The 19,594-nt window shown below is 34.2% G+C and overlaps 2 protein-coding genes across 2 annotated transcripts; both read left to right on the forward strand.

Moving 5' to 3' along the window:
- The first annotated feature begins 835 nt into the window (after nt 1-835).
- LOC101962474 (uncharacterized) lies at nt 836-1,033 on the forward strand. Its single transcript, XM_078041195.1, has one exon. It carries the CDS (start codon nt 836-838, stop codon nt 1,031-1,033), a length of 198 nt encoding a protein of 65 aa, XP_077897321.1.
- Nucleotides 1,034-4,573: 3,540 nt separating this feature from the next.
- LOC101962183 (keratin-associated protein 20-2) lies at nt 4,574-4,774 on the forward strand. Its single transcript, XM_078041196.1, has one exon. It carries the CDS (start codon nt 4,574-4,576, stop codon nt 4,772-4,774), a length of 201 nt encoding a protein of 66 aa, XP_077897322.1.
- The last annotated feature ends 14,820 nt before the right edge of the window (nt 4,775-19,594 follow it).

Consider the following 19,594-nt stretch of genomic DNA (forward strand, 5'->3'; position numbering starts at 1 on the left):
TGAGGAAGCAAAGAAAACCACATGCCTCATTTTGTCTATATGACCTATCCATACACTTTTGAGACATGTCATTCCTGTACTGCTCAACACTTGTAAAATGAAATACCTGTTAAAAAAAATGTAGGGTAGAAGACCCAACTTTAACTTAGAGCATTTTACACTTGATCCATGATATTTATTTGGAATGATAAAGAAAATCATGGAGTAAATAATATTTCTAAGCGGAAAATGGTAATTTATTTGCTGGACAGTTTGAAATATGTTAACACAAATTTCACAATAAGAAAAGAATAGAAAAATAAGAAAGAAGAAATGAGGAAGGAAGAAAGGAGGAAGACAGAGAGCGTGGGAGGGAGGGAAAAATATAGGAGGAAAAGAGGAACGGAGGGAGGAAGGAAGAAAGGAAGGAAGAAAGGAAAACCTTTTTCTTCCATTGACGAATAGAAACAATCCAAAACAAAAATAAAAAGGAAATGCCTACTTCCATAATTTACATGGTACTATATAATCATAGTGTGGGTATTCAATTCACTAAATTTAGAATGGTATATGGTACTAAAAATAGAGCAAGAATGTCATTTTAAAGGTCCATAAACAGATCACAGAATCCTTATGTAGGAACAAAATTATCTTAGTTATAAGCTTGTTTTTGCAATAAGTTAAGATACCCATGACGTTGTCTGAGGCACATGAGTGAGATAATGTGACCATGCACTGTCTGTGGTTTTCCCCACCCAGCACCCCATGGCATATAAAAGGCAGGTGGCAGACAGTGACATCCAGACTCAAGACACCTACATCCTGATCCTGAACTAAACACTCCACTCCTGACAGCATGAGCTGCTACTATGGCAACTACTATGGTGGGCTGGGCTATGGCTATGGTGGCCTAGGCTGTGGCTGTGGCTATGGCTGTGGCTATGGTGGCTATGGCTATGGTGGCCTCTATGGCTATGGTGGCTATGGTGGCTATGGTTATGGATGCTGCCGCCCACTTTGCTGCAGAAGATACTATTCCTATGGCTTCTACTGAGGCATTTCCTCAGCTGCTGAGCCTACTGGCTGTCACGTCCTGTCTTACAGGAATCATCTCTAACTTTCTTCACATGAAAAATGTTAAATGTCTTCAGAAATACCAACTATACACCAAAGTGTCTTAGAAAAATGAATGAAATCAGCACGCCTATTTTAATTCATCCTTAACTCTTTGATTGTGTATTAGAGAAACGTTTTCATTTAATAATTATCTTTATAACTCTATGTAAATTCTGATCAAATTTCACTCTCAATATGTAAACAATACATATTATAAAATAAATTGTATTTCACTGGAAACATTGCTGTCTTACAATTCTATTGAAATGTGTCCATTTGTGTGTGTGAGTGTGTATTGGTACATGTGCTTGTGATTAGTCTTATGTGTTGTTCATAGAAATGCTAGAGAGAGAGAGACAGAGACTAAAAGAGAATGTTAGAGTTACTTTGTGATCATTAGGAATTTAAATTAATATACAAATATTCAGTCTTTCATGAATCATAAAAATTATGTTTTATTTTTGTCTTTTCATATCCTCTAAAATTACCCTTTCATTGTAAGCTTTTTAAAATGGGTATAATATACAATAATGTTTTTATACAACATGAGATCATTTAAAAATCTTTGTATTTACAGATTGGTGTCATTTGCACCATCAGTGGTGAGATGATATCATCTATAGCTCAGCCTTCGTGAAAGAATCTCAAATTAAATGTGGGTATACAATGACACATAGATGTTTAGATGTGTGTATTTATATGTATAGATATGTGTATGTACACATGTATACATTAGTATATATAAAAATCTATCTCTTTTGATATCTTGATATCTGTATCTGTAATTACAGCTCCTCCCTAAAACATAACTGCAGACTTTATCATATTGAAAATGTGTATAATAAAATGTCATAATGTATTATCATCATGGCAACTCAATAGTATTTCAAAATAAATAATTTCAAAATAAATAATAATTTCTTCTCTTTAGGAAAAATTGGGTACCATGAATACTAAGATAAATTTATCAAACCATGAGCTGTTTTCTCAGTATCAAATTGGCAGTAGTTTATTTTCATTTTTATTCCAAAGTTGAGTGAGTCTTCATCAAATGAACATGACTCCATATGCTAATTTTCTCAGAATCAAATTCTTTGCACACTTAAAGCCATTATGTTTCACTTGGGAAACAAACTGAAGGCATTAAGTGCAAGGAAATGCTAGTGGGGAAAATAAGGAATAAGGGGAGAACATTCTGAAGATGGAGAATATGAGTGAAGGGGTAAAATTGGCCATTCTAGGAGCCAGGCAGGATGGTGTGGTGACACAGAGTGACCAGCACAATTTTGAGTCCATTAATTTTTCAGGACTGACAAACCATAGTTGGAAACATACAAAGACACCGTCTGACAAGAATGTGCTTGGAGAATACTGAACTTAACAGAGCCAGGTTTGTCCTTGTGATATAGTAGAAATTGGAAGTCACAGGGGGCCATTTCCTAAGACACAAAGCAGAATCATTTCAAATGAGATTAAAAAATAATAAAAAATGGTGTTCCTATCAAGGTGATGAGAAAATCATCACTAGAATTAAGAAGAACCATCTTTATCAGAGGAGACAAAAGAACATCCACTGCAGTCTAGACCAAAAGAGGTAAATGGACCCTAACCAATATCCAGAGCTTAATTTTGCATTAATCCTTGTTTTAATTGGGTCACTCAGACATTTTCTAACAGCTCAAGAACAGTGGCAACAATACAATTCTCTAAGGTGAAGTATAATATTGTTCTGAATCTTCTAGGATTTTAATAGACAAAATTGAACTCATGGACTCCCATGGAAATATGCACAAAAAAACAACAGATAACAAAAACCACATATTGAAGCTTGTACTAAACTTGTAGAAATGAACCAAGAATTAAATTAAAATTCTAGTTTTCTTTTAAAAAGGCAAATGAATGAAACAGTAAATTATTTCACAAATTTAGCTTCAGTGAAGCAATATAATATAACTAACACTAAATATACTAAACCTGCTGAAAAAACATGATTTATAGTCCAATTTTAAAAGGAAGAAAACTTGCAGTCTTGTCTTGTTTTTTGTAACACACAATAAAAAATAATACTGAAAGTATTATTGGCAAATTGTCAATGAAAAATAAATGTCAATGGGTAGCTGAAAGAAGCCAGCAGACCTATGAATTTCTCTCAGAAGTCACAAGTGATTTGAATGAGAACCTAAGGGTGATGGAAAGCAAATTTTTGACATATCTATGCACCTGTGAATAATTTCAGGGTGCAGTGACAGTAAGGAGCAGAACTGGCAGAATTTGTGAGTCAAAGGACTTTTGAATTCAGCAAATATAAAATCAGAGTGGAAGCCCTTCCTTCCTTCCAATGTCTGCAGTAAGAATGATGGAACATAATTTAGATTTTTCTATGTCTCAGATGTTGATCTATTCTCTTATAACAGGTCTAATTTATTTTATGTAAATTGAACTTTATAGAATAATTAACTATTGATATTCAAGCAAAAACATGTTTAAAAAAAGTGAGTATCCTGTTTCCACCAATACTTCATCATAAGCTCAAAATTGAGGAAGCAAATAATGAGTGCATGGTGCATTGGGTCCCTGTGTTCTGTCCATGAACTTTATTTTAAAGATATTTTTTAGATTGTCGATGGACTTTCATTTTATTAAATTATCTATATGTGGTGCTGAGAATCGAACCCAGTGCATCAAACATGCTAGGCAAGCTCTCTACCACTGAGCCACAACTCCAGCCCTATCCATGCACTTTTTAAAAGACATGCCAATCCTGTACCTCCATGGTATTTCAAAGAATGAATGTGACACTTATTACAAAACACTAAGAGTTGAGGGTGGAGCACCAAATTTTACTTTTCAGTGCTTTACTCTTGTATCTATTATCATCATTTGGGATGAAAAAGGGAACCATGGAGCAAATGTGGTTTATAACTGGAAAATTAACATGTGTTTTCTGAAAAGCTTGAAATATAAATTAAGGATAATTCCAAAGAAGAAGAGAAAAGTAGAGAGAGGAAGCGAAGGAAGGAAGAAAGGAAGGTAGGCAGGGAGGAAGGAAGGAAGGAAGGAAAATCTCATCTTTTATTTAAGAATGGAAACAAGACAAAACAAAAATCAAATTGAAATACCTGTTTTCATAACTTACATGGTCCTATATAATCATATCATAAGTATTCAATTAACTATACGTAGAACAATACTTGGCATTCAAAATAGAACAGGAATTTCATCTTAAAAAGTCCATGAATAGATCATAGAATCCTGACATAGGAACAAAATTATCTCAGTTATGAGGTTTGTTTTTGCAATAAATCAAGATACCCATGACGTTGTCTGAGGCACATGAGTGAGATAATGTGACCATGCACTGCCTGTGGTTTTCCCCACCCAGCACCCATGGCATATAAAAGGCAGGTGGTAGACAGTGACATCCAGTCTCAAGACACCTACATCCTGATCCTGAACTGAACACTCCACTCCTGACAGCATGAGCTGCTACTATGGCAACTACTATGGTGGGCTGGGCTATGGCTATGGTGGCCTAGGCTGTGGCTATGGCTGTGGCTATGGTGGCTGTGGCTGTGGCTATGGTGGCTATGGCTGTGGCTATGGTGGCTATGGTGGCTATGGTTATGGATGCTGCCGCCCACTCTGCTACAGAAGATACTGGTCCTATGGCTTCTACTGAAGAATTTCTTTAGCTGCTGAGCCTATTGGCTGTCACCCTCTATCTCATTGGAATCATCTCCAACTTTCTTCACATTCGAAATTTTTTAATATCTTCAACAATACCAACTATATACCAATCTGAGAAAAATGAATAAAATCAGCATGCCTATTTTGATTCATCCTTATCTCTTGGATTGTGTGATAATTTGGAGACAATATTTCCTTTGATAATTATCTTTAAAACACTATGTAAAATGTGGTGAATTTTGACTCTCAACTTGTAAAAAATTCATAGTATTAAATAAACACTTTCACTGGAAAAAGTGCTCTGTTATGATTCTATCAATTTCCTTCCATTTATGTGCCTTGTCTACTTGTGCATTTGCATGTGTTTATCCATTGTCTGTTTATAGCAATATACTAGTGAAAAAGTACAAACTAGAGCTCTTTTGTGATAATTAATGTTGTCAAAATTAAAGAGGTAAAAATACAAATTCTTTCCAAAAGGTCAGACAAAATACATTCTTTTTTTTAACTATTTTTTAGTTATAGGTGAACACAATATTTTTATTTTATTTTTATGTGGTGCTGAAGGATCAAACTTAGTGCCTCATGCATCGTAGATGTGCACTCTACTTCTGAGCCACAACTCAATCCAAAATCCATTTATTTATTTGTCCCTTTATCTGTCTTAAAATTTCCCTTTCCTTGTATGTTTCTAATGGCACTTTTCTACAATAGTGTTTGTATTTCACATCAGATCATTTTAAAAAATCTTTGTATTTTATACTTTGTGTCATTTAAATCACCAGTGATTTAGATCATATCAGCTCTACCTCTTCCTCTATGAAATGTTTCTCAAATTAAATATGTATGTGTGTTGTGTGTGTAGAGAGATCTATAGATACTGATAGATATAGAATAGATCTATATCTTTATCTGTGTCCGTATCTATCTCTCTCCCTAAACAATGACTTCAGGCTTTAGCATATTGAATACGTCTGCACTAATCATGGCATTTTGGATTACCATCATGGCAACCAAACTGCATTTCAAAATATATGTTTAATCTGCAATTTAGAAAAATTCATGTATTATGCATAGCAAGATAAATTCACGAAAACCATGAATTATTTTCTCAGAATCAAACTAGTTTTAGTTTATTTTCTTTTTCACCTTGAAGTCTTGTCATTATGGAATGTAGTTGCCTGCATATGCTAATTTTCTCCAGAATCAAATTCTTTCCACTCTTAAAGTAGTTATGTATTTTCTTTTGGGAAACTCAAACTGACAGCATTAGGTGCAATGAAATGCTGATGGGGAAAGTAAAGAATAAAGGTACCAATACTCTGGAAAAAGATGGTGAACAGCTGAAATTAGCAGTTCTTAGACCCAGGCAAGAGGCTACTGTGATAAAAAGTAGCCAGCAGTATTCTGGGTCTATTTTTCTTTTATTTTCTTTTCTCTTTCTTTTTTCTTTTTTTTTTTTAATAGGGCTAGCAAACCGTAGTTGGAGACACAGGAGATCCCAAGCTGCTAAAAATATTCTGAAAAGACACTGAGCTTCATAGAAGTGTTTTAGAAACTCTGAAGTGGCATGGCTCCATTTTCTAAGACATCAAGCAGAAGTTTTTTAAAAATTAGATGGAAATTTTGTCCTTACCAAGGTGGTGAGATAACAGTCACTAGATCTCAAGAAGTCTCCTTAACTGAAAGAGAAATAAAACATAACCTCTGTAGGCTCCACAAAAAGAGGTAAACAGTCCCTACCTAAAATTCCAGCAACCGAGTTTTATGTTAGTTTGTATCTGAATTAAGACCTTCAGATCATTTCTAACAGCCCAAGAGCAATAAAAACACCTTGAAAATTTAAAGGTATACTATAATATTGTTCTGTATCTTCTCTTTAGCCTGTGGAAGCGTATGGAATTGTGCAAAAGAAACAACCAATAACAAAAGCTACCGCACCATAAGCCACATGTTGGAGCTTGAAGACAAAAGACATTTTAAACTAAACATGATTGAAAAACACAAGAAACATCAAAGAACATATAAAATGAGCATTAAAATAGTAGAAATATAACTAAATTCAAATTCCAGTTCTTAAAAAGAGTAAATGAATAATGTACTCATTTAATAAATTTTTCTTCAGGAAAAAAATAATCTCAATCATTAAACTTAAACCCAGGTTTGTAAAAACAATTCTACTGACTTAAAGACAGAAATATAGAAAGGTGAATTTTGAAGATTACAAAATATTTATCATGCTTCATGAACTGGTGAAACATCCATGCAACTGAAATTCTGCAGAGGAAAGAGTAAAGTATGAGACATTTAGTTGGAGAAAACAGTATCACTTTCTCAAATTGTTGAACAGCATCAACCTACCAATTCTAAGTGCTATGCTCTGTCAAGAGGGATAATTCCAATTAAAATCACATGTCAGCATAACTCAATAGCAGAAAATTAAATGCAAAGCCAAGACCCTAAACTGGAGTAAAGAAACAGATCATCTACAAAGAAAAGCAATAAAGCTGACTGTAACCTCCTCCACTGAAGCAAACAATGCTAAAGTAAACTACAATGACATTTTAACAATGTATTATATATAACTATCAATCTAGAATATCACAGTTGAAAATGTACAGATAACAAAATGAAATAAAGAAATATTAATAAAACATGATTTTTTGACAAATAAAATTAAAATAAATGTTTCCATACTATAGTGAGAAAATTGATTCTAATGAGAATGAATTATAAGAAAAAAAATTCAGTTTGGGGGCAGAAGGAAATTGGTCTGGTTAAAAGCATGGGAATTCAATAAATAAATTAATTGAAAAAATACAGATAAATATTAATCATACACAAAAACTGACTATTTCTTTTAGGGATTAGATATGCACAATTGGCTTATTAGGACAGAGTAACAGTAATATATATTGTAATCTACTGTAATGAGTCAATGGATTTGGAAAAGTCAGAAAATACAGAAGTTTAGTGAGTTGTGAAAGAGAAACTCTGAACTTGTTTGCTTCTAGGTATATACCCAACCAACATTCCTGTTTTGATAGATCAGTCTGAGAAAGCAAACTTTTTCTGTAAATAGCTACATAGTTAATATTTTAAGGACTTTTCTTATCTGCATCTCCATTGCTCAGCTCTACCATTGCACCGTGAAAGGAGCACAGACCATATATAAAGGAATAAATAAGAATGTTTTCCAGTAAAATTTTATTTGCCAAAAGAGCCTTGAGGAAGAATTTGTGTACCCCTGGGTTAGAACATTATTCAATGGAAATTTTTCTTTTTCACCCATTTTTAGGAGAGTAGTACACATCCTTTCCCTTTGGAGTATGATTGTCAAAATGTCATTTGTTCTTTCCTTACTTTGTACAGGGGACATCTTTGCCTTTGTCTTTGAGTTCAGGAATGTTATTTTCATTGGTAAAATATTTATAGGTATGTCTTAAATATAGGTTTGTGCATGAACCTCTGGTTTTCTGGTTACCCTCTTTCCGTTTTTACCTAGAAGATGCCCCAGGACATACTGAACAAGGAAGATAAGAAGCTCATGAAAAAAGTTTGAAGTCATCCTGACACTTGAGCTAAACCCAAATAATATTAGGCAAATCCCATGCTGACTCACAACCATATATGTAAGGCATATGCTAATTTTATATGAAACTGAAGTTTCTTTTATAGGTGCAAATTTATTCTGGCAAGAACTGTCTTAGATACAAGCGTAAGAATAGCAAGAAAAATGTAAAAGTAGCATAAGTTCATAGTAGCATATTTTTAATACTCAAAAATGGAAATATAAATCACTTTCAATAATAGGAAGAATAAATTGCAGTATATTTGTACATTGATATTTTCTATGGCAGTTAAGTATTAACAGAAATAAAATTTTGTGAATATCATTAAAAATGTGTTGCAAAAGAAACCAAATGAAAATATCTGATTCATGCAAATCCATTTGTATAAGGTAAAAAAAATAGCAAAATAAACCCATGGTTTCAAAAAGTAGGAGATGTTAATATGTAAAGCTGATGCTGAATGAAAAGGGGTTCATTTGGGAGATTGTCATCTGGGATACTTTGTTATCTTTGAAAATCTAATTAAAGAAGTATTTTCTCTTTGAAATTTCATCATTTGTTCCATTTGATGATCCAATATTGATACGTTATTGTTAATTGAAATCCATAGTTTACATTATGCTCTAAATTGTATAGGTTTTGACAACTGTATTGTGACATGTATCCATGGTATAAAAGCCTCATAGTTAATAGTTTTGTTGTCCTGAAAATATTTCCTACTGAGCTTATTTGTTCCTCTATCCTGACCCCTACATGCTTGGCAATCAATAATCATTTCACTGGTTGCATAGTTCTGCCTTACTTGGGATCACGTGGCTTGTGTCTTTTGCAGATGGGCTTCTTTAAATCAACAATAGACATTAGATTTCCTCCATGTCTTCTCACCACTTGATAATTCATTTATTTTTAGTGCTGAATAAATTTTCATTATTTAGAGGTACTATGATTTATTTATCCAGAAACCTACTAGAGAATATCTTGCTCAGGTCCAAATTGTGGCAATTATGTATATTATTGCCACACACATACACATGAAAGTTTATATGTGGACATAATATTTAAATTTCTTTTGGTTAAGGAAGGCTACTATGGAATTGTAAAGTAAAAGCATTTTCAATTTAATGAGAAACCAACATGTTGTTTTCCAAAGTGGTTATATCAGTTTGGACTCCCAGCAATGAATGACAGTTCATGCTGTGCCATATCTTTGTTTGTGTTTGGTGTTCTCAGTATTTTGGATATTATCCTAATAGGAATGTAGCAGTATCTTGTAGCTTAAATTTTCAATTCCTTAATGACATATGATATGGAGCATTTTTAATATGCTTCTTACCATTTAGATATCTCCTCTGATGGTGTATTTCTTTAGATCTTTTGCTCATTTTCAATTGAGTTATTTATTGGATTATTGGTTTCCTTATTTTTGTAGAAACACCTTATATTAAAGTCCCATACTATGACTTCAGGGATCCAGACATTTGTAGCAAAGTAATCTTGTTTACAAAGATTTTGTTTCATCATATTATTCAAGTCAAGTTTGACTATGTGGTGAATTGTACCCTGGACTTCTTCCATCCCCTATTAAGTGTTTTAATAGAGGAATTGTGCAGAAGGCTACAGACACTTTGGGGCATTATTTCCCTGTTTCTCATCTGAATCATCCTCTCCTGTGTTTCTACAGCATGTTCCATATTTTTTTTAATAGAAATCATTGTGGTGATCTGAATTATGGCTATGGTGGGCTGGACTATGGCTGGGTAGGACTTGATCTGGGTCTATTGCTGTGACAATATGGACTACTATAGAGTCTTATGGAGTATTGAGGAATATAGCTTGGATTATTTGATTCCTTCTCTGTAATTCACTGGCTTGGCTCTGTTTCCAGGATTCTTTTCAAATCCTAATTATTTTTTATTTTTTCATCAAATTACAGCCAACCTGGTATCAGCTGACAGGAGCAGTGGGTAGGTGGGGGCTGTAGAAAATTTGAATTTTTCATATTTTACATTAGTTGATTAAAATTGTTTGAAATAGGTTGTGATTTACAGAACATTTTTATTAAATTATACTCCATTTCAATTATTCATGTAGTTTAATTTGACAGGATTCAAGGGCAGAAATGTAAACACTATTTTAAAACAGCATCATCATTGTTACTTTTATTTTGCTTTCATTCACTAGATATCTTTGAGTTCTGAGTGATCAGAACTGAAGACACTGCCCGATTTGCCTCCCAATCGAGACGTTAATATACAACTGTGCATTCACATACACCTATAACAAGTGCCTCATCAACACCTTCATACAAGAACCTTATCTTCATAAACTGAAACTGTAACTAATAATTACCTTAATTACTTTATAACAGATTCCACAATGTAAGCCTCATTTTCCATGATGCTATTTTGGTATCTCTGTTCTTCGACTATCCGGACTACACATTTGAATTGAACCAAGTATTGATTTGCCTTTGTGTCACCCTATATTGGTCCACTTCAAATATTTTTTTCCATTAGGACTACTTTTTCAACCACGAGGAATTCCTGTGTTTTTATAGCATGTTCTGTGTTTGTTTACAGAAATTCTTATGATTTTTGTATTTGTATTTATCTCACTTATTTCATTTAATATATAATATCTTCCAGATTTATCCATGTTGTCAGAAGCATTTTCTTCTGTCTTAAAGCTGAATAATATTCCAGTGAGTGTGAAATATTTTCTTTGTCCTTCTTTCTGTGTCAGATACTGGTCCAATGGATTCCAGTAAGAACTTCTGGACCCACTCAGCCAGGAGAAGTCTTCCTTCTATATTTCCCACAATTCTCCCACAATTCCCCCTATAGTAATTTATTTTTCCCTTTCTCAACAATGAAATGTTTATCAACAGTATTTCACCTTCAGATTGACTCCTTTAGATGCACCATGTTTCAACTTGATCGACCAAAGTTACATGTAACCCTTACCTTTTATAAAAATGATTACATCTGATATGTTATTACTTTACCATTCACTGTAACTTAACAGCATCAATGTGAAAACTTTGTTGCTTTTCCAAAAAATGTTGCCCTTTCTTGAAAAATGCTTTGCACATATATTCATTTTACTTTGTCATTTTATGTGCATGCTCTGTTGTCTATATATATTTCATTTTCTTCTATGATTGTTCATGGGTAATAACAGGAGATTTTCCATATATACATCTAGAGGTTCTGGATGGTTAGAAAACAACAGTGTTTAAACTGTGTATCAGGTAATGGTGTTGACTTAGCAGCAGGGTAGACAGACACATTCTGTTTCTTATTCAATCATTCTAAGAAAAATGAGGATGTTTGATTTATATGGATCATTGTATCTGGCCAAGCCTCCTCCAGTTGTCCATTGATAAATAAAATTACCCTGAGTACAAGCTAAACATACTAACAGCAACTCAGCAATGTACAGGTGAAAACAGATTATTTGAAGAATTTTCTGCACACACCCTTCATAGCTAGGGTTTGCTCAATGCAGCTTCTCATTGTATTATTTGCTTCCTAACAACACAACTTCCTGCTTCCACTGACTCTAAGCTAAGCCACAAATGCTACATAAAATGTTGTAGTTGATTTTAAAGAAAATATCAAGCCAAGCTTTCTACATTTTTTGGTTTAGATTGTCCACAGGTACAAACATCACTGTGTCTACACAAAACACCCTCATTCTTCACTGAAAGGAGAGGAAGATGAAGAGTGGCCCCATGCTGTCTGATGCTGTTAGAAAGCATCTACAGCAATCCCTGGACAACCATAAGACAGAAGGGAACCCTGAGAATGAAGCTGCAGTGTGCTCGAAGGAGCTCAGTCCTAGAATTGGAAAGTCAGCATGATGCTTCTACAATGCCTACATCAGGGACAGTGACATTTACAGCATTATAGTAAACTGTAGATGTACTTAAATGTTAATAGTTGGAGGGATCTTAGTAAAAAGGTCATAGAAATTCTTTGTGCTGCTCTTAATCAGTTCTCATTGAAATATCACAATATAAATTATATCAAATATTTCAAATAATCAACAAAGATTGATATCTGTTCCCTAGTTATTTTCTAAAAAGCTTGTATAAAATGCTTCCATGTGACTGTCTCTCTTATTATCTCCATCTAAACCAGATATGTTCTTATTTCCAGATGGTAAGCTTTTAACTAATGCATTGTCTACAAAAATGCACCATTTCCATTTATACATACCCTTGGCAGTTTCTTTGCACCATGCTCCTGTGGGATTGCATTTGGTCCCTTCCACCTCACATTCTTAGGACGGCTGCTCTACAGTTCAAAATGGGAAGGAAAATTCTGTCAAACCTACTGGTTGCTGACTCTGTAGTTTTGCTAATTGTGTATAAACATGCAAAGAATCCTCGTCACCATCTCTACACATCTATTCATATTTGAAATGTCAAAATTACCAAAGGTATTGTAAAAGAACAACCTGTGGCCATGCTGAAAGCAAATTCACATAAATTATTCTTAGGAAACTGCAATATTTATAAAGCCAGGTAATATAAGTCATTTTAACTCAATATACATTAAAATACTTATATTTTATATTGTACCATGAAGTTACCTTAGGATTATCTTTCTAAAACTCTTTCCTCAACAATTTCAACAATTAAATCCTATGAAGATAATTGAATCTCATGAATAGCTCTAAAATATTACTAGATTGTAGTAGATAATATTAGTGAATGGATTTTATTTATATATATTTGAGAGCTATTTTGGCCTCTATGATGAGTCAATACAACCAATATAAACTATCCTTAAAAAGGTTAAATAAAATAGAAAAAAATGCAGTTAATAATGTTAAAATACATCAATACCTCAAGAGTATATTTCTCTATGCCATTATATTGTGTTTCTTCAACTGTTCATCTGAAGCAAACTTCACTCAAACAGTTTGTTGGGCTCTTTTTGTTCACACCATGTATATAGCTTTTGACACTGGACCCAGAAAGGATCAGAAAAGGTTATCTCCATTATATCAATATCTGAATGCTCAAAAATTCATCTTAAGCACAACTCTGGAGCAGAGTCTCACGAAGTCAAGATTTGCTTTCACAAAGCATAGACTTCTCAGATAGAAGCTGAGAAAGATCAAGATCAGTCCAAGCATTACTTGGGCCTTTCTATCAAACACTTTGAACAGACATGTCACTGCAGGGCAACTGTAAAATAGAAGATAATTCCAGAAAATCAAGCATTGAAACAGTGTCTCTACCCCACAACCAAACTCAATTCAATTTACAATCAGAATTGGCTCTGTGAGGTTCATAAATCGGTGAAATTTTATTTTTTATTTTTTTTTTCAGTTATCTCAATATTGATATTCCTGGGAATTAATTTAGACTAGTCTAATTTTGTGTGTATCTCTATTTCTGTATAAAACCCATTCATTCCATTCCTATTCTTTTTAGTTTTATTGTAAATATTTGAATAGGTCTTAGACTTTCTGCTTTGCATGGGGTTTATCTTTTTATGAACTCTTTTTCTTCGTGTAAGTCTCAAACATCTTTTATAAAATGAAACTACTTTATTATCAGATACTTCCTTTTTTATTTGTTATGGGTCATAAAACCACATTATCCTAATGAAATAGTTTAAAAGTGTACAAGCATCATCTTATCATTAGAGATACCTGAAGAGATATGGAAAACAATAATTCTACAAAAAAATCCCCCAAAGAAAAGTGGAGAGACAATGCAGCTCAGGATTAGAGAGGAGAAATTAGCCAAGCACTAACCTTCCAGTAATTCCTTTCCAGATAACAACAGGAAGGAGGTGAATATTGAATATTACACTTTGGACTTTGACCTTCCCCCATTGCAAATTAGTCCTAAAAGGACACAGTACTTACTGAACAAAAGACCCTGAAGAAAAAGAGGTGAATATTAAAATTTATTGGGAGACAATAAATTCCAAAAAAAGAAATACCCATCCCTCACAATCTGGACTCCTATCTCTCCCGAGTAACAATGAGTTGCAATAATTTTACAATTGCCCTCCTGCGTTAAAAGTTTTAATCTACATAACCAGCCCTTGACTATCCAAACAGCACACCCACAAGTTCCAATGATGAAACCACTCTAATTGTACCCTATAAAACCAAAGTTATTATTCTGTAATAGATGGCCATTTAAATAAATAAATAAATAAATATAGTTGTAGTTGACACAATAACTTTATTTTATATGCTTATTTATATGTGGTGCCGAGGATCAAACCCAGCACCTCACACATGCTAGGCAAGCGCTCTACCGCTGAGCCACAACCCCAGCCCGATAGCTGGCCATTTTTGCATCCAGAAAATGATTCCCCCAAGGTGCCTGAGTCCACAAAGAACAATAAACAAGTTCCCTGAATTTGTTGAGGTCTACATCCGTCATTTTGCGTTTACAATATCCAATTAAAATAATTCAGTTTAGTAGAGTACTCTGGTGTGGGGAAACATCAATATTTTCAAAAACTTTTTGACATTTCTACATCTTAGAGCACATAAGGCTATGAATTAGAAAATGTCACACTGGAAAGCATATGCACGCTAATAATATTAAAGTAATATTATTATGATTGGCACATAGTAGACCCTCAATGAACAATTCCTAAATAATTGAATGCCATTTGCTTAAATGATGAATCCTATAAAATTATACCACTTGAATGAATTTCATTAATTTGATTAGGAGCATGAATGAAATCAGAGCTTCGCACCTGAATACACAGACACATTCCCATTATCTCATTGTCCAAATGACAGCATTGTGTATGCTGCTGCTACTTTAGGAAGTCTACCTTCATGAGCAGTGGAGAGTTAGGGTCTGACAGTTCTTTTTTATCCCTCCATCCTCCTACAACTATGAAAGTATGATGTAGATAATGATCACTTTGTTTGGTCAATATAATAACTGAAAAGGATGTGAGCAGAACTAAAACAAATTAAGCAAATCATAATTACTTCTTAACAAAAGTGAAAAATATCTTCCTATATTACATTAAGAAGTGCAGTAATTCAAGGGCTGGGGTGGTGGCTCAGCGATAGAGCGCATGCCTAGCACGTGCAAGGCCCTGGGTCCAATCCTCAGCACCACATAAAATAGATAAATAAATAAAGTAAGGGTATTAGAAAAAAAAAAGAAGTGCAATAATTCACCCATCTGTCAGCCATGACATTTCACTCTATTGATAGTCTAGAATGTGAGAACAGCAGTGTTTATGGCATCTGCAGCCTGCAGTGGAGTACTAAAAGTGCTTGCTCTGCACAGGTATTGACATCCCATCAGAAAAAGCTGATTCTTTCTCCTCGACTGAGCATCTCAATTTCTGACATCACAGGCTATAATGGCAACCTCTGTAATGCCTGGTTCTTGAGCGTGGGCTGCACTGGTCCACAGTGCTATGGGTTCCATTATGGTCTACCTGAGCACCTTAACCTGCAGGACTCCTCCACGTGTATTTCCAATTCCACCTCCATACTCTTATCAGAAATGCCATCATCTTTCTGGACTACTAAATAAATTCAGATCCGGGATTTTGATTAACCAAAGTCAAAGGGATGTCTTGTAATTTGTGCAAAAGTTGTACATGTTATTTGATATTAGCCTCTTCTACTTCATGTAATGTCATCACTTAGTTTCTGCAGATGATTGGTTTCAGAACTCTTGAGGATACCAGAATCCATGTACATTCAATTCTTTTATTTAAAAGAATGAAGGTTTTAAATAAAAACTATGTATAACCTTCTGTGTAATTTAAATGGTCTCTAGATAAATCCTAATACCTGACATAAAGTAAATTCTTTTTAAATTGTCAATATACTATATTCTTTAGGGAGTAATCACAAGAAAAATAATGTCTGAACTTGTTAAGTATAGATGCATTATTTTTCCAAATAATTTTGACAATAGAATCTAGAGACAAGGAATCCAGAGTCAGAGGGCTGACCTTATATTTATTTCATGTATTTCACCTGAGAAATGAAGTTCATATTTTAAGAAAATGTGAAGTCCTACAAACTGTGTTTAAATATATTTATATTAATTTTGCTCCATTCATTTTGTTTTACTTATATATGTATGTATGTGTGCAGTGAGGAAGAGTGATAGAGAAACATACACAGAAAGATAGAGACAGATACTAAAGAACAATATTGTCTTTAAATGTTTCCTGATATTTTGACATATCTAAACATCCAAGGATCTGAATATGAGTTGTTTTTATCTAAGGTATATTTACTTATGTAATCAGCTTCCCTGGGAACAGACTATCAATTAACATTCATATATCAAATATTTAAATGACATTTCTGTTAGGCAAAACAGCCCCTTTCTATCACTACATATAACAATTCTGCCTTTGTTTATTTATTGACTCCCTAAATTTAGGCTTAGTGTTGTGCCTCAAAAGAGATGATTTGCTCTGAACACCTCACATGATTCTATCTGCATACTTTGTGTCATCAGATCACAGGCACAATACAGATAGTATCTCCTGTCCTGTGGCTGCTGGCTACCTAATGTCTGATATTAAAATCTCCCAGGATCTAAGCTCACCAGCTCTACACATCCAGCTTCAATGGGCTGAGCATTTTTACCAAACCTTGTTTAGCCATCACAGCATTTTACACCAACACATTAATGAAATGCTGATGTCTAATATAGGCACCAAACATTTTCTGGACACTTGAAAAAAATCTCTTAATTATTTGGACAAATATGTAATATGTATGAAATGAAACATAGTATACCTACTCAAGAAATACATTGTATTTTCCAATTTCAAAAGAAAAAAAACTTGTTTTATTTTTTTTTTCTTTTCCAACTAGAACTTTCTCCAATGTCCATTTGTCACTTGGATCATATCCTGGTATGGACAAGAGACATAGTAATAAGAAGAGATCAAGAGATAGCGATAAATATCACACAATACAATGTCTTAAAAATGATTGACACATGTTTATAACTATATATATATATCAATTGAAAGAGACAAGCAGACCTATGTGAATTTCTTTCAGAAGTCTCAAATGAAATAAATTAGACCCATAGGGAAAAACAGGATTTTCATCATGTCTCTGTACCTATGACTAGCTTCAGTGTAGCAAAGAGTAGAACTGGTATATTGTGAAGCTGGAGTCATTTGGGTCTGGCAAATGTAAAATCAGAGTGGAATTTCCTTCTTTTTTTGTGAAAACATACAATATCTACATTTAAAGTGGAAGAAAATAATTTAGATCTATCTCTGTTTGGCTGTCTAACTCATTGAGCAGCTTTTTTTATAATAGGTCTAATTTACATTAGGTAAATTGTATTTTAATAAGTGTCAGTATATATTGTTAGCAAAACAAAAAAAAATTCTTTTCATGATGAGTATCTTTGTTCCTACCACTACTTCATCAGCAACCAAAACAGAGGAAGCAAAGAAGAGGTGCATGACTCATATAGTCCCTCGGATGGATCCATAGGCATGTCATTCCTGAAACTGCATGGCATTTATAGGAGGAAAAGTGACAGCTATAAAAAAAATAAAAAAGAAAAGAAATTGAGGATGGAGCACTCAACTTTACCTTACAGTATTTTACACTTGCACCAAAAAATTTCACTTGGGATGAGAAAGTGAACCATGGAACAAATATAGTTTCTAATTATAAAAAAGTAATTAATTTTCTGGTAAGTTTGAAACATAAGGTAAGACCAATCTCTCAAGAAGGAAGGAAAGAAGTGTTTTAGTCAGCTTTTTTGCTACCATGAGTAAAAGATAACAAGAAAAATTTTAGAGGAGAAAGAGTTTATTTGGGGGTTTCAGTCTATAAAAGTTGGCTCCATTCCTCAATATTTGAGGTGAGGCAGAGAACATCATGGCAAGAGAGTAGAGTGGAGGAAAGCAGTTCATATGATAATCACGAAGCAGAGAGAGAGAATGCACTGAGCTCACAAAATATATAACTCAACCGCACGCAGCCAATGACCCACCTCCCCCAGCCACATTGTACCTGCCTTGAGTTACCACTCCATTAATTTCTATCAAGGGATTAAGTTGGTTGGGCTAAGGCTCTCATAACCCAGTCATTTCATCCCTAAGCCTTCTTGCATTGTGTCACACATGAGCTGTGAGGGGACACCTGACACCCACATTATAACAGGAAGAAAAGAAGAAAGGAAGAAAGAAAATAAGGGTGGGGGGAAGAAAACCTTTCTTTCTTTTGAAGAATGGAAACAAAACAAAAATGAAATACCTGCTGTCATAACTCACATGGGATATGCAATCAGATCATAAGTACTCAATTGACTAAGTGTAGAGTGATACTCGTCATTCTAAATAGAATAAAAATTTAATTTCAAAAGCTCATAAATGGATCATTGAATCCTGACATAGGAGCAAAATTATCTCAGTTATGAGTGCTATGTTTTGCAATAATTCAAGACATTCGTAACATTGCCTGGGGCACATCAGATAAATAATATGACCATGCACTGCCTGTGGTTTCCCCCACCCAACACCAGGGAGGTATAAAAGGCAGGTGGCAGACAGTAACATCCAGACTCAAGATACCTACATCCTGATCCTGAACTGAACACTCCACTCCTGGCAACATGAGCTGCTACTATGGCAACTACTGTGGTGGGCTGGGCTATGGCTATGGTGGCCTAGGCTGTGGCTATGGCTGTGGCTATGGTGGCTATGGCTATGGTGGCCTAGGCTATGGCTATGGTGGCCTAGGCTATGGCTATGGTGGCTATGGTGGCTATGGTTATGGATGCTGCCGCCCACTCTGCTACAGAAGATACTATTCCTATGGCTTCTACTGAGGCATTTCCTCAGCTGCTGAGCCTATTGGCTGTCATGTTCTGTCTTATGGAATCATCTCCAACTTTCTTCACATGGAAAATGTTAAATGCCTTCAACATACGAACTGTCCACCAAAGTGTCTGATAAAAATGAATGAAATCAGCTACCTGTTTTGATTCATTCTTATCTCTTGGATTGAATGATAGTTTGGAGAAATGTTTTATTGTTTTTTTTTATAATTAAAACACTGCATAAAATGCGGTTGAATTTAACTGTCAACTTCTTTGTAAACACCCATATTATTAAATAAACTGTATCTCATTGGAAATATTGTTACAATTGTTTTCATTTGTCCCCATCAATAAAGCATGTCCATTTGTATATTTGGATGTGATTAAACATGTGTGGGGGTTTTATAAAAATTGG

This window comes from Ictidomys tridecemlineatus, chromosome 3 (assembly GCF_052094955.1).
Source record: "Ictidomys tridecemlineatus isolate mIctTri1 chromosome 3, mIctTri1.hap1, whole genome shotgun sequence".
Taxonomy (NCBI): domain Eukaryota; kingdom Metazoa; phylum Chordata; class Mammalia; order Rodentia; family Sciuridae; genus Ictidomys; species Ictidomys tridecemlineatus.

What these genes read in the sequence shown, in the direction of transcription:
- LOC101962474 (XM_078041195.1), top strand. Translation starts at nt 836, where the DNA reads ATGAGCTGCTACTATGGCAACTACTATGGTGGGCTGGGCTATGGCTAT.
- LOC101962183 (XM_078041196.1), top strand. Translation starts at nt 4,574, where the DNA reads ATGAGCTGCTACTATGGCAACTACTATGGTGGGCTGGGCTATGGCTAT.